Genomic DNA, 13834 nt, shown 5'->3' with positions numbered 1-13834 from the left:
TTATGGGGCAATTCCTGCCTCTCGGGCTAAGATTTTCTTTTAATGTGTGTGACAAAATGCCCCCTTATGATGGGAACCTAATGGTTGAGTAATGAAATTCAAGACAAGAGGTCTAAAGTTCAAACCATGACACATTCAAAATATTTCTAGTGTTTCGTGATTGACCTCCCACTTGAACCTTGGGGTAGGTTGATGTTGACCGTTCCAAGAGATCCACGGTTCAAACTTTGACTTGCCCAAAATATTGTTATAGTTCCGCGATTGACTTCCCACATGGACGTTGAGACGGTGTTGATGTGGACCGTTCAAATGATGTAGTTTATATATTTTTTTAATTGTATGGCAATAAAGGTTAAATTTGTTTTGTTTTTATCAACCGCGAAGGCTTTAATTATTTTTTATTTATTATTATTATTTTTTTTATAATTTACTTCAAAGTTTTTCTATATTTACAAATGTATTTATATAACGATTAATCACCCTCCTATTCTAACCTGTTTTTATAATGTTCATTCTAACGTCTTTGTTACTTCTTTTGTGTTGATGAAAGAAATTCCACCGTTCAAAAAAAAAAATGTATCATTTAATTTTGTAAAAAAACCCCTCAAATTTCACTTGTACGTCCCATTAAAATTCCATCAAGCAATCAAAGTCTACTCTAGTTCTCACTTAACTCTTGTACGCAAACTTATGGTTGTCTTAATAATTGGAATTTCCATCAGTAAGAGCATTCATAATAAGAGTTTTTTGAGAAATTTTAAATAGTTTGTTCAGTTCAAAAACTCATCAAAAACTCATGAAATGAAATTTAAAGAAACTATTGTTGAAGCTTTTTCAAACCTAAAGTATTTCAAATAGCTTATTAATTAACAATCTCTTGGAAGCTTTTTCAACAATTTGGCGGGTCCTATAGCTATTCTACAAATTAGAACAAGGGTCCTATAAAAAAGCAATTCGAAAAAACTCTTATTTTGTGGAGACAAGTTAAACTTTTTCATTTTAAGCTTTTTAATGAAAAAACTCCAACAACACAAATTCTCCTATTATGGATGCTTTAAGATCACTTAGTTCTCTTAATCATTGGATTTCCCTGAACCAAGATGAATTAGAAACAATATCAAATTATTCACACTTTACTTGAAAAGTCAAGCTCATAACAACACACCAAATCAAAATCATTTTTTTAAACAAAAAAAGGTGTAATATTAGGATCATGTTAACGTGTATTTGTTAGTATTTAATAAGGCCCAACTTCTTCAACCAAGGAAGAATCTCTTCTAGACCTTCTTTCAAACTTCTCGGCTTGTACCCAAGTTCTCTCTTCGCCTTCTCACAAGAATAAGCCCACTCGTGGCTCAAAACACGCACAGTCTGTTCAATATTAAACCAACAATCATTATACTGTATGCAAAAAAAGAAACATGACATGACATGACAAGCTGTACTGCATTTGATTTGACTAAGACCAATGTCAATCAGACAAAAGTTGCATTTTTCTAACCCATCCAAAAGATGGGACCAGAGACTTGTTCTCAGTCACTTGTCTATGGAAAAGACATAAATACCCTCCTCATCCTCATACAAATTCATAAATAATGGAAACGGAAATGTAAATACCGGGGGGCTGATGAGTGGAAGTTTTCCGGTGATTCTACAGAACAGCACGGATATCCAACCATAAAGATTGATGAGGAACAATGGAATGTTGAAAAAAGGTCTTTTTGTGTTGGTTATAGCTGCAGCAATATCAAAAACTTGCATGAATGATGCATTTTCTCCTGTAAGAAGGTATCTTTCACCCGTTTTGCCTTTGTCTAAAGCCAAAATGTGGCCATCTACCACATCATCTACATGACTAAAAGAGAACTTATCACTTCCATGACCTATATACCCAGGTAATCGTCCATTAAATCGTTCTACAATCTGTTAATCATAACAACAAACAAAAACTACTGTTATGGAATTATTATAGTAACTATAAAACTAGTATAATTATAAAGTTATGAAATTACCAATCGGGCCACTACATTCCCAGCAGTGACTTTACCAGGTCCATATATAACTCCAGGATAAACAGCCACAATAGGTACTCCTTCATTTGAAGCTTCTAGAGCAATCTTATCAGCTATAGCCTTTGATTTCTCATATTCGGTACAGAAAAACTTGGCTGAATGCATCTATATGTATATATATCACATAATACAATTAATTATATTTACCCACAAACTTGATCAAAAAATACACAATACAGAAAGGATTCAAGTAAGGCTATGTTACTTTAGCCATGAACTAATTAAACTAAAACAAGTACAATCTTCATAGCTGATTATGGATTTGAGCCATCTTTAAAAGAGAATGTGTATTAAAGGTATTGGGCTAATAGAAATTAACATTTAGAAGCTTAAAAGATACTGGATTTTGAATTTTGATCCATCAACTTCAAAAAGCTTTAAATTTAAGTTCCATAAGCATAATTGGTTACAAAACGAACAAATTTGCACCTTTTTTATCGTTTTCCCCTTCTTAACTAGTTCTTCTTCATTTCTCCACAAACCAAAGGATACGAAGGACAATTAAAACTAAAGTACTCAGAACATTAAATTATAGAAAATTATTACAGCAGAGCCAGAAAATTGAACAAATTAGTAAACTAGACACGCCGATTATCAATTGTAAAGTGATAGGTTGAATTCCCAGCGGAAAATTTTCACTTAATGGCAGAATAATTCACAGAATATGATTTTAAAAGAAAGTAGGAGAAGTAGTTACTTGACTTTCATCCGCAGTATATCCGTCGGTTGATCCTAACGCGAAAAATGATGAGGTATAAATGATCGTCTCTATCACATCCGTTTCCTTATACGCGCGAATTACGTTCTTCAACCCTCCAACATTGACCTAGTAATCGTAATCAGACTAAATCAAAACAATCCAAGTTTTTTTTTTCTGATCAAAAGTAATTTCAGTCTCAAGTCTATTGAACTTACAGAGACAAATTTGGAAGGATCTGGAAGCCATGGTTCCACTAGAGCAGCGGCGTGGAAAACCACCTGGCAGCCGGAGCAAGCTGCGAGAAGTGACGGATAGTCCGTAACGTCACCATAGGAAAGTTCTAGAGGTACGCCGTCGGACAGAGTAGGAAGGGAGGAGAGATCACTGGTGCGACGGACGAACGCCCGAACGGAGTGGCCATGACGGAGGAGCGCATGGCAGAGTCTTCCACCTAAGTAACCTGAAGCACCTGTCACCAACACTTTCATACTTCACTGTCGTCGGCTCGGCGAATAAATGTTCCTACATGTCAAAAAGGGGGTATTTGAATGTGAATTGTGAAACAAGTCAAAAATAAAAAATTGATAATCATAAAATTGAGCCAATTGTAATATATACGAAATTCTCCCTACTACTTTGTTTTTGACATTTTTTGTTTTTACTTTTTGTTATTTGATAAAAAAAAGTACACTTCGTTTTGGCATGTTTTTTAATTTTTGTTATTAGATAAAGAAATGATATATTTATCTTGAGATTTTGGATTTATTCTTTGGATTTAGATATGTTGTTGAAATTTGGAAATTTGCTTTTTTTAGCTTGAAATCTAAAATTCGGAATTTGAATACAAAAAATTATATTTTTGTCATAATTGTATTTCTGACATGACATAAAGCTTGTAAGTTATGAGAAACAAATAGATAAAATTTGAAATGCAATTTTTCAAACGTTGTGCTCATTTGGATAATTACCAATAGATCATTTTCCTATAGTTTTCATGACCATGTAGTTGTTTTGGTCATGGGCGGAGCACAGGAGCCATCTATGAGCCAGGGTAGGCCTAGATCAATCCTCAAATTCTCATATATTATTTTTTGCTTATATATATAATCTAATTGATTTATAAGTAACATCCTAATTTTTTTTTTTTTTTGGCTTCGTACCTGGTTTTGGTGATTATCCCTAAATGATGTAAGTTAATAAACACACCAAACTAAGACCATTTTCATATTGCAACATAAAACCTTATAATAAGCTGCCATTGAGGTTGTTAAAGATGAGACATTACTAAGACCATTTTCATATTGCAACATAAAACCTTATAATCATTTTCATTGCACAAAGAGATTATAAGATCAAATTGGGATCAGATATTACAACTAACTAGTTTCTCATGTAAGGATTATACTTTAAATATATCATTAAATGATAATTTCATCAAAAAAAAAATAAAAAAATTCAAACTTGTTTTAAAACATTAGTCCAGTTTCCCAATGTTAAGAGATAGTTTTGTTAAGTATCTAGATGCCAAATACATGTCTATTAATCTTTCATGTGACGTAATATCAACAACAACTCATACGTTTTTTTATATATATCTTTATAAAAATTCACTAACATCTAGAAACTTAGAACATGCATTCAAAGTAATATCTTAATTTTAATGTTTGATATATGTTGAAAAAGTTAGACGTACCTTGCCAAATGAGTCATCCTTTTCATGGTAGGTTTGCATGTGCTACAGGCTATGATAAATGGGTGTCTTTTACCACTTTCATAATAAACTTTTAAAATAAATATATATATATATATATATATATATATATATATATATATATATATATATATATATATATATATATATATTTAAATTATCAAATTCTATTAATTTACTATAAATAATATTTATTATGTTTAAAACATAAAAACTACAAATAATTAAACACAAATTTATTTGAGAAAAAACAAATAGGACTAATCTCATTTATCATTTTCCAAAACTTACTAAAAGATTAATAAAATCTCCAAAATATCATTATTTTCGTAAATAACATCTACAAAATCATTGAAACAAAGTCATTTCGAAGATTTTCGCATATAACATTATCATATACCATCTACAAAAATGATGGTCGCAAAATTAGTTTTGAAAAAAAAAATCTGAAAATTGAAAAGTCGTTATGCCATATGTGAAAATCCAGTTTTTTATCTACGAAAATTCAAAAACAAAATTATTTCTTTTTAAATATTTTTTGTATTAGAAGTTTTCAAAAACAATTTTCACATCAAACACAAAATCTTAATAATGTAGTTTTGACCTACCAAAATAACCACAAGAAAAAATCTCACTATTTTTTAGAGTATTTTTCAAATGGTGCTGAGGAATTTACAGATAACATCTACGAGATCCTCAAATTCATCTGAAAAAATCTATGAGAAATGGAAAGAAATCGTTTTTTAAAGTTCTTTTTAATGTTATGTATATTTAAAAATCATTTCCTAAAAACAAAAGAAAAATTAACATTAAAGGTTTGTACTTCCGAAATGACAAAAAAGAAAAGTTTCTCACCCTTTTTGAACTAGCTGGTAGCGGATAACTTATAACGTTTTGTTAAACGCTACATGAAGTAGCTTTTGGATTTTGAGCGTTTTGTTTAAACTAAACGTTAGAAGTTTGTAGTGCCAAACAAGGCTTTCTGTTCAAAACGGAACGTTTTGTCAAACGCTAAAAGCTAGAAGTTATCAAACGCCCCCCAAACGCTCCGTGCCGAACATGTCCGTAATATCTTTAACTTTATTCAAGAAATTCTCTTAAAATGTTGAGATTTTTTTTTTTTTTATGTGTGTGTCTCATTTTTGTATGTCAAAACTATAATATTAATAATTTTTTCGATGTGAAAATGGTTTTGAAGATTTCTAGCACAAAAAACTTTAAAAAAATGATACTTTCTTTAATTTCACGAATAAAGTTGAATTGTTGCGGATTAACCTGGATTGTGACGGCTGGTATTTGCGAATTTATTTTTTCAAATATAGTTTTGAGACCCACCATTTTTTAGATGACATCTATAAAACAGGACAGATTATCTACAAAAATCTTTAAAATGAAATTATTTAAATGATTTAGCATGGTTATTTTTGAGATTGGACTAATTTTTTATTAAATCTTGAGAGGTGGTAATTGGTAAACAAGACTAGATTTGTATTTTTCACTAAATATAAATCTAACATAAATAATACTTAATTTCTTCATTTAACTAAAATTTTAAAAATTACATAGAAAATAGTACAAAGTAAACTAAAAATGATATAAAAATATAAGAAGTCACATAAATTAAACAAAAAATACATCCCTCTCACAAAATTGTTAGTATTGTTAAGGTCAAGATTCATCATTGGGAAAAACTTGCCGTATAGTCACAGCTACCAACCATAACCGGAAACAATATGATGGAGGTAGATGAAATATGTAGGTTTGTGGTTGAAGAATGTTGTGAGTATTAATGGAATCGACTAGGGTTGTGACTTTATACTTTTATAGCCTAGAGTTTTATAGGGCATTAGAAACAAAGTCCTTCCACATGTCATTTGTGTAAGGAATTAACGAATAATCTTTTAAATGAAAGGGTGGGGTTGATTTTTAGTGGTGTCGGTAGGAGGGTGTAAGGATGGACATGTGGAAGGACTTTGTTTCTAATTCTAATGCCCTTACAAAAATGACATGAAATTAAGTATCTGCTAAGCCCTATAATTGAGTTAAAATTAAGGAAATAAGTGTGGACATTGAGATAGTGGATGAGAACATGCTTATTACTAGAGGTGCACGCACAATGGTCTTAACCTGGTTTGGTTAAAAAAAACCGGTTATTGAAAAACCGGTTCGGTTTTTCAGGTTTTTTAAGTGAAATTTTGTTAAAAAATTTTCGGCCTAAAAATTGTTATGGTTTGGCTTTTTTAGAGAAAATGGAAAAAAAAACCGTTCCTAACCGCCGGTTCGATTTTTTCCAGCGGTTAAAAAAAATTGTTTCACTTTGGGCTTTGGGCCTAGTGCTTGTGAGTGATGATCTGGTGGTGGGAGACCAGTTTGGGCCGGATGATTACTGTGAGCTGCTGTATCATAGTTTTTCAAATACCGCAATTCGGCATGTTTTCCCTCAGTTCCTCAACGATCACTGCAACTGGCCTTTCGGTTCATGATTTGGAATTCTATGCGAGACTGCGTTTTTTTGTGAATCAAATGGCCGATGGGGGGTTGGTTTGACCGAGAGGATGAACTGAAAGGTCAATTCTGTTTTTTAAACAACTAATAAAAATTACAAAATAAAATAATATTTATAAATAAGTAAATAGTAAAATAAAATACAGATAAATTACTTATTGAAAAGGATGCAATACGGATAAAGTCATAAAACATGTCAAATAAACACATATAATACCGGTAAAACTTGTCCTAAGGTTACGATAATTATAATTTTTCTACAACATCAATTACTAAGTGGTGTTCGTTCATCACATTAAACTGAGAAAATTGAGTTGACGAGTACATAAAAAAAATATGGTTGCTAAATGACGACATAGACGCTTAACTAAGAAACACATGTATGCCAAATGCTAATCCCATACGTGCACAATAACAAGCCCAATCGATAATGTTAGTATTTAATAAGGCCCAACTTCTTCAACCAAGGAAGAATCTCTTCTAGACCTTCTTTCAAACTTCTCGGCTTGTACCCAAGTTCTCTCTTAGCCTTCTCACACGAATAAGCCCACTGGTGTCTCATTACACACACAGCCTGTTACATATTAGAACAAATGATTATTATATTATAGGCAAAAAATTAAAGTAACATCAATTTGATGGTCCATGTTTGTTATGAACAAAAGTATGTCAATGGAACAAAAAAATTACTACAATTTTGTAAATAAAGCATGCATCCATGGAAATTGAAATGGACATGTAAATATATACCGGGGGGCTGATGAGTGGAGGTTGTCCGGTGATTCTAGAGAAAAGCACTAACAACCATGCATAAACCACCATCAACAACAATGGAATTCTAAGGGAAGGCCTTTTGGTGTTGGTTATAGTGGCTACAATATCAAAAACTTGCGTGAAGGATGCATTTTCACCCGTAAGAAGATATCTTTGGCCTGGTTGGCCCTTGTCTAAAGCCAAAATGTGACCATTTACCACATCCTCTACATAAGTAAAAGAGAACCTTTCCTTTCCATCACCTATATACCCAGGCATGCGTCCATTAAACCGTTCAACCATCTAATTATAACAAGTAAAAAAGGGTGTATGTTAGTACGTAAGTAAGTTCAGAACCATATATGCATGAAATTTAATTTGTTATATTCAAAATAATAAGGTAAAATTACAATCTAAACTTGAAAAATAATAATATTAGTATACGTTTAATTATTTGGTTTCTAATAATCTGTTTTTGTTTGCATGTGAGTTGGATTTGTTTTATGTGGGCTGGCTAATCTGGGCTGAGTGTATTGGGCTGTCAACGATGGAGCGAATTGTTGCAGCTGGTTGCTGAGCAGGGTAGATTGTGACAACATGGCAATTCTTCTGGACTGCGACTCCCTTCTTCAATACTTATTGTGACGCGTTTTGTCTTATCACAAAAGCATCACTCAACGCTATTTCAATTTTACCACTTTTTTTTTGTCACACACAAGTAGTATGATCACTTCGGCATGGCACATTTATTTTTTAAATATTTAAATATTTAAACATTTGTAATTTAAAAAAATCTTAAAATTTCGTAAAACATGAAATTAAAGCTCCTATCCGATCAGTTCACTAAATATATGCTTGCTCAACTAATTATCAAGTTATGAACCAGTTAAATAATAAGAAAGTTGTTTTTACGAAATTAAAATTACCAATCGAGCCAGAACATTCCCAGCAGTGATTTTACCAGGTCCGTAGATAATTCCAGGACAAACAGCGACTATGGGTACCCCTTCCTTTGCTGCTTCTAGACCAATATTGTCGGCAATAGTCTTTGATTTCTCGTACTCACTACAGAAAAACTTGGCTGAATGCATCTTTCATGCACAAAATACAATTATATTTAGATTCAAAAATTAATGTTTTGCGTTTATAAACTATAAAAAGATAACAAGATATTATATAAGTACACAACTTAAAGATGCAGTGACCTCACCTGAGTCTCGTCGGCAGTATATCCGTCAGTGGATCCTAAAGCGAAAAACGACGACGTATAAATGATCTTCTCTATCGTATCCGTTTCCTTATACGCTCGAAGTACGTTTTTCAAACCTCCAACGTTCACCTATTAATCATTGTAATCGGATATTATATTTTTCTGATCAAAACTTTAGTCTAAAGCCTATTTAGCTTACAGATATAAATTTTGAAAGATCTGGTAGCCATGATTCCACTATAGCAGCGGCGTGAAAAACCACATGGCAGCCGGAGCAAGCGGCGAGAAGTGACGGATAGTCCGTAACGTCACCATAGGCAAGTTCTAGAGGTACGCCGTCGGACAGAGTAGGAAGGGAGGAGAGATCACTGGTGCGACGGACGAACGCCCGAACAGAGTGGCCACGACGGAGTAGCGCATGGCAGAGCCTTCCACCTAAGAAACCTGAAGCACCTGTCACCAACACTTTCATACTTCAACGACCTGGTTGTCTACCAGCTAGCGTCTCCGACTTAACGGGGTAGAGATATGTTCGTAACATAAACTCATTAACTCATCAACATAGGATTTAAGTCATTTAGCCTCTGTAATCGTTAATATATATATAGAGTTTAACAAGTTTGTATATATACCTAAGTTTTGGATGAGCTCCAATCAAGCTGTTCGACAGTTTGTAAGGAAACCAAGCAAATCCACAATGAATTATGTCAAAGTATAAAGCAGATTATTACAGTTTATATGACTAAATTTGATTTCTCCATAAACTAGATCAATGGAACAAACAAAGACTTGTACATGACATAAATGGAACGATGGGAGTGAAACGAATATAATATTATGTGTTGTCTTTTCACTCGTCGCCTTCATTTATAACCCTAGAATCTTCTCCCACACCCTTCTTCTTTCAAGACAACCATCTTTAGTCCCTATATTTTTCAGCTTCAACTTATATTCTTAAAGTTCCATTATTTACTTGGTTAGTCCATGTGATGTGAACTGGTGATTCCGGCTAGCTACCGGTGGTGATCGAGGTGAGGGTAGAAATTCAGCTGACCAGTGATGGAAAGAGTGGGTTTTGTGTGTGTTATGAGGCAGTGGGGTAATACAACACTAAAAAAAATTATATTTGTATATATAAAAATTATTTGTAAATATGTTTTATATTATTGTATCCCAACTAAAAAAATTATACATCTTTTTAATATAGGGACATAATAACTGTATGAAATATATATTTTTCTGTTAATTGAAATTGAAGCCCAATAAAACGTAATGGATTTCTTGTATGTAAATTGTCATAATTGTTTTTCTTAGTTACGGGCGTTAATTGCCTAGTTCCAATTTTGAGTTTCAATATTTCCTTTTGCCTTTGACGTTACCTACTTATCTTGTCGGCAAGTTATTGATCGCAAACGAACAGGGACTTCATCTTCATTACTCATCAGATATGTTTTTTTAATGTCTTTAAAAATTCTTTGTTGTTTCAGGCTTTTAGAAAGGGAAGTGATTCGTGCACAACAGTTTTTTGCCATACACAACAATTCATGCATTATATAGTTGTACAATACAACATTTTAAAGCACCAATTGTTGTGTATGGAGAAAAATTATGTTTTGTTTGAAATAATGAGCAATCTATCCATATCAAACAAATCAAATGGAAAACAAGTACATCTTCCACAATTTATGTTAAAGAAAATGAAATTTAAAGACAGTCCTAGTGCTTATTATCTTCATTGCTTTGCTCATCAGTTTCAACTAACGCTTGTTGCAATTGTTAAAAAGAATAGTGATTGTGCTTGGCTTTTTGATCTACTTGCAACATTGTTAAATGTTGTTGGAGTTTCTTGTAAGAGGAGAGAAATGATTCAAGAAATTCAAGCTTAAAAAGTAGCTCAAGCATTATAAATGGGTGAAATTAAAACAGGATCATAGTTAAATCAAGAACTTGGTTTGAAGAGACCTTGTGAAACTCGTTGGGGATCTCACTACAAAACTATTTTAAATGTCATTAACTTATTCCCTACAATTGTTGAAGTACTTGTGAAGTTTGGAAAGAATGGTTCAAGTTCAGATCGATGATAAAGCAAAAGCCCAAGGTATTTTGTAGTCACTAGAATCATTTGATTTTATCTTTATGGCACAACTAATGTCTACTATATTTGGATACACCAAGGATTTGTGTCTTGCTTTATAAAGAAAAAATCAAGACATTGTCCGTGCTATGAGACTTGTTTTAGTGACCAAAGGAGTTTTGCAAAACAAGAGAGATCTTGGATGGGATACCGATATGAACAAAGTCACAACATTGTGCAATAAATATGACATTAATGTTCCTGGAAGCTCATTATGTCCCTCAAAGAAGGTCAAAACGTTTTGTCCAACAAGTGACAAATCTTCATCAAGAAAACTGATAAAGTTGTATGAAATAGTGAATGATGATGTGACAATCCGTTGAACTCTATGGAGTTAAATGCTTTGTTGTTGTTGCCGACGATTTCAAAGCAAGGGTTTTAGTGAGGAATGGGTTGAGCACGACATGGCAAACGAGAGGAAGGATGCCAAAGTTTTTTGTTATAGTCGACTATAATTGTTCTTTTTATAGTTTTGCCATTATTAGGTTTGTTTTTTTCTCTTTTAGTTTAATAACTTCCATCATTTTATTTTAGGGCAGCATTCTACGGTAACTTTCCCTTCCCAACCGTTCTTTTTAAGAAGTATATAAAGATCGTTTGGAGCACGAGGTTTCTCTTGTCGACTTGGTTGTAATTTACTGGGATTCAACTTTGAACCTTCATAACATTTTCATACGGACTCCGATTTTTTACATTGTGTTCTTTATGCAAATAACTTTCCATTAATACATAACAATCAAAATTTGGACGTCGGAAAATCACAGTTTTTATGATCCAAAATTGGTACCTAGCAATTTTTGGAATATTTTCTCAAACTTAGAAAATTTTCCTTTCCTTTTTCCAAGGTAAACTTTTTCTTCAACAATTTAAACACTTATAACTTTTATATGAACTCAAATTTGGACGAATTTTTTTATTGATTCCTTGTTTGGGTTCATTTTAAAATCAACAATCTCACCATTTGGTGCCCTTAAGCTCAAGTTCAATGGCCTCAAACATAGGCAATTGGATACAAAATTATCAAAAATCTAGAACTTACCATTTTCAAAATAGAATAACTTTTTCATTTTTAATGACTTAAATATTTTGAATTACTTTATGTGTTGTTTTATCTTTCCATTGAAACCTTTAATTCACATTTCTCATACTTTAAGCCCGATTCGTATAGTCTTAAAAGTAGAACACTTACACTTTTATAAAATTTATATATTTCACTTATTTGTAGCATTTATCTTAATGTTCCCACTTTATGCCCCATAAATTAGTATATTTCCATTAAGAACTGTAAATGCATCATATTCAACATATGTTTCATTTAAAAAATATCAAAATACCTCTTTGACCAAATTACCTTTCTTGTACATACTACCATTTCACACAACTATTTTACCAATTCAAAGACATTTCTGGGATGTTACATTCGTGGCTCCGACATTTTCTTTTCGGAATACAGATATGATAGCACAAATGGCAACGTTGCAAGCTGCGGAGAAAGAGGGAAATAACCTGGCTGCCGGCCATTGTCGAGCAGAATTCGGTTGTTGTTGCTAAGATTTCTATTGAAGTTGTTGTGCCAAACATAAATTTAATTGATGTGAAGGAAGAAGGGGTGTCGACGGATGAATCATCCAATCTCAATGTACAAAGTCATGTCATTTTCTTGAGGTTTTGTTTTACTTGAAGTAACCCCACAACCACAGGTCCTTTAAATCATGGATTGTAATAGTATCTTCGAGCGTATGGATCCCAATGCATAACGTACAAGTAGCTATTAGTAGAACAAGGATCCAATGTTAATAATGAAATCATGAAATTGGCTTAAATGAAAGCTTAGATGATTATTCAAATGAGTTTTCTCACAATTGAGTTCTTCAAACTTTACAGCTTGTGCAGTAACAAGTAATTTATTTTATTTGATCAACATTTTTTTTTCTTATTTTCCATATAACTATATGTATTCATTATAATTTGTCCTTAAATTTTCTAAAAATAGAAGTATTGAAAGGATTGGTAAGTATTTATTGTGGGATAGTTCTATTTTAGGTAGGCATTTAATTCACAAAAATCTAAAAAGGTGTGGTCGGTATTTAATTTGTAATAATTTGGTCAAAGGAATTAAATATAACATATTATTATGGACAACATGTTAAAGGCATCTACCATAAAAGTGTCACCACGTCACATGTCACTCATAGTATTATAACATCAGAGAAAATGGATAAAATGTTGTAACACCCATTAATTTCCATGCCATCATTTTCTTTTTTATTTTTATTTTTTCGATTTAATTTTTAATATTTATAGAAACAAAATAATTTAAAAAACATGTTATTTAAATAAAACCAAATTTTTTTTTATTAAACATAACATTGAAAATTCAAAAAAAAAATACATTACAACAAAAGAAAATACATTTTTGCCCATAAATTATTCATCTTCGTTATCATCGTACATATAATCAACTAAGTCTTCAAGAAGTTGTTTGTGTTTTCATGCGTTCTGAATATCAACCACTCTATGTAAATATTCTGCAATTCTTGGTTGAAATTGCACGTGTATGGGTTCAGTAGCCGAATAATCTGCAATATTTACTTCATTTATCTTTAATCAGCATGTTATGCATTATGATACATGTACAAATAATATCTCGTAGACTTTCTAACTGATATGGTCGTGCTGCCTGTTCAACGATGTGTCATTTCGACTTTAGAACTCCAAAAGCACGTTTCACATCCTTACGTGCTCCTTC

At 32.2% G+C, this 13834-nt stretch overlaps 2 protein-coding genes across 3 annotated transcripts; both read right to left on the bottom strand.

The window, feature by feature from the left end:
- Positions 1-1103: 1103 nt before the first annotated feature.
- LOC145106291 (uncharacterized) lies at positions 1104-3324 on the bottom strand. The gene is made up of 5 exons (XM_079043319.1): positions 2988-3324; positions 2770-2898; positions 2013-2177; positions 1618-1923; positions 1104-1371 (listed from the first exon to the last, which is right to left on the bottom strand). Exons 1-5 carry the CDS (start codon positions 3258-3260, stop codon positions 1231-1233), a joined length of 1014 nt encoding a protein of 337 aa, XP_078899445.1. The 5' UTR covers positions 3261-3324; the 3' UTR covers positions 1104-1230.
- Positions 3325-7167: 3843 nt separating this feature from the next.
- LOC145106205 (uncharacterized) lies at positions 7168-9774 on the bottom strand. Of its 2 annotated transcripts, XM_079043260.1 has the most exons (6): positions 9584-9774; positions 9151-9462; positions 8952-9080; positions 8668-8832; positions 7739-8044; positions 7168-7562 (listed from the first exon to the last, which is right to left on the bottom strand). In XM_079043260.1, the coding sequence occupies exons 2-6, from the start codon at positions 9421-9423 to the stop codon at positions 7422-7424; spliced, it is 1014 nt and encodes a 337-aa protein (XP_078899386.1). In that variant the 5' UTR covers positions 9424-9462; positions 9584-9774; the 3' UTR covers positions 7168-7421. The 2 variants fall into 2 exon arrangements, with proteins under 2 accessions (XP_078899386.1, XP_078899368.1); XM_079043242.1 differs by having other exon boundaries at positions 9151-9774.
- Positions 9775-13834: the final 4060 nt, after the last annotated feature.

The sequence above is a fragment of the Lactuca virosa genome, chromosome 1 (assembly GCF_052849685.1).
Source record: "Lactuca virosa cultivar CGN04683 chromosome 1, Lactuca_virosa_CGN04683_v6, whole genome shotgun sequence".
Taxonomy (NCBI): domain Eukaryota; kingdom Viridiplantae; phylum Streptophyta; class Magnoliopsida; order Asterales; family Asteraceae; genus Lactuca; species Lactuca virosa.
Note: the sequence above shows the minus strand (reverse complement) of the source record. Positions and strands in the feature narration are given on the sequence as shown.

What these genes read in the sequence shown, in the direction of transcription:
- LOC145106291 (XM_079043319.1), bottom strand. Translation starts at nt 3,260, where the DNA reads ATGAAAGTGTTGGTGACAGGTGCTTCAGGTTACTTAGGTGGAAGACTC. An exon ending in ATCCTTCCAAATTTGTCTCT is followed by an intron (nt 2,899 to 2,987) that starts GTAAGTTCAATA and finishes TACGATTACTAG; the next exon opens with GTCAATGTTGGAGGGTTGAA. An exon ending in TTCCACTCATCAGCCCCCCG is followed by an intron (nt 1,372 to 1,617) that starts GTATTTACATTT and finishes AATATTGAACAG; the next exon opens with ACTGTGCGTGTTTTGAGCCA.
- LOC145106205 (XM_079043242.1), bottom strand. Translation starts at nt 9,423, where the DNA reads ATGAAAGTGTTGGTGACAGGTGCTTCAGGTTTCTTAGGTGGAAGGCTC. An exon ending in ATACTGCCGACGAGACTCAG is followed by an intron (nt 8,833 to 8,951) that starts GTGAGGTCACTG and finishes TGTGCATGAAAG; the next exon opens with ATGCATTCAGCCAAGTTTTT. An exon ending in CTCCACTCATCAGCCCCCCG is followed by an intron (nt 7,563 to 7,738) that starts GTATATATTTAC and finishes AATATGTAACAG; the next exon opens with GCTGTGTGTGTAATGAGACA.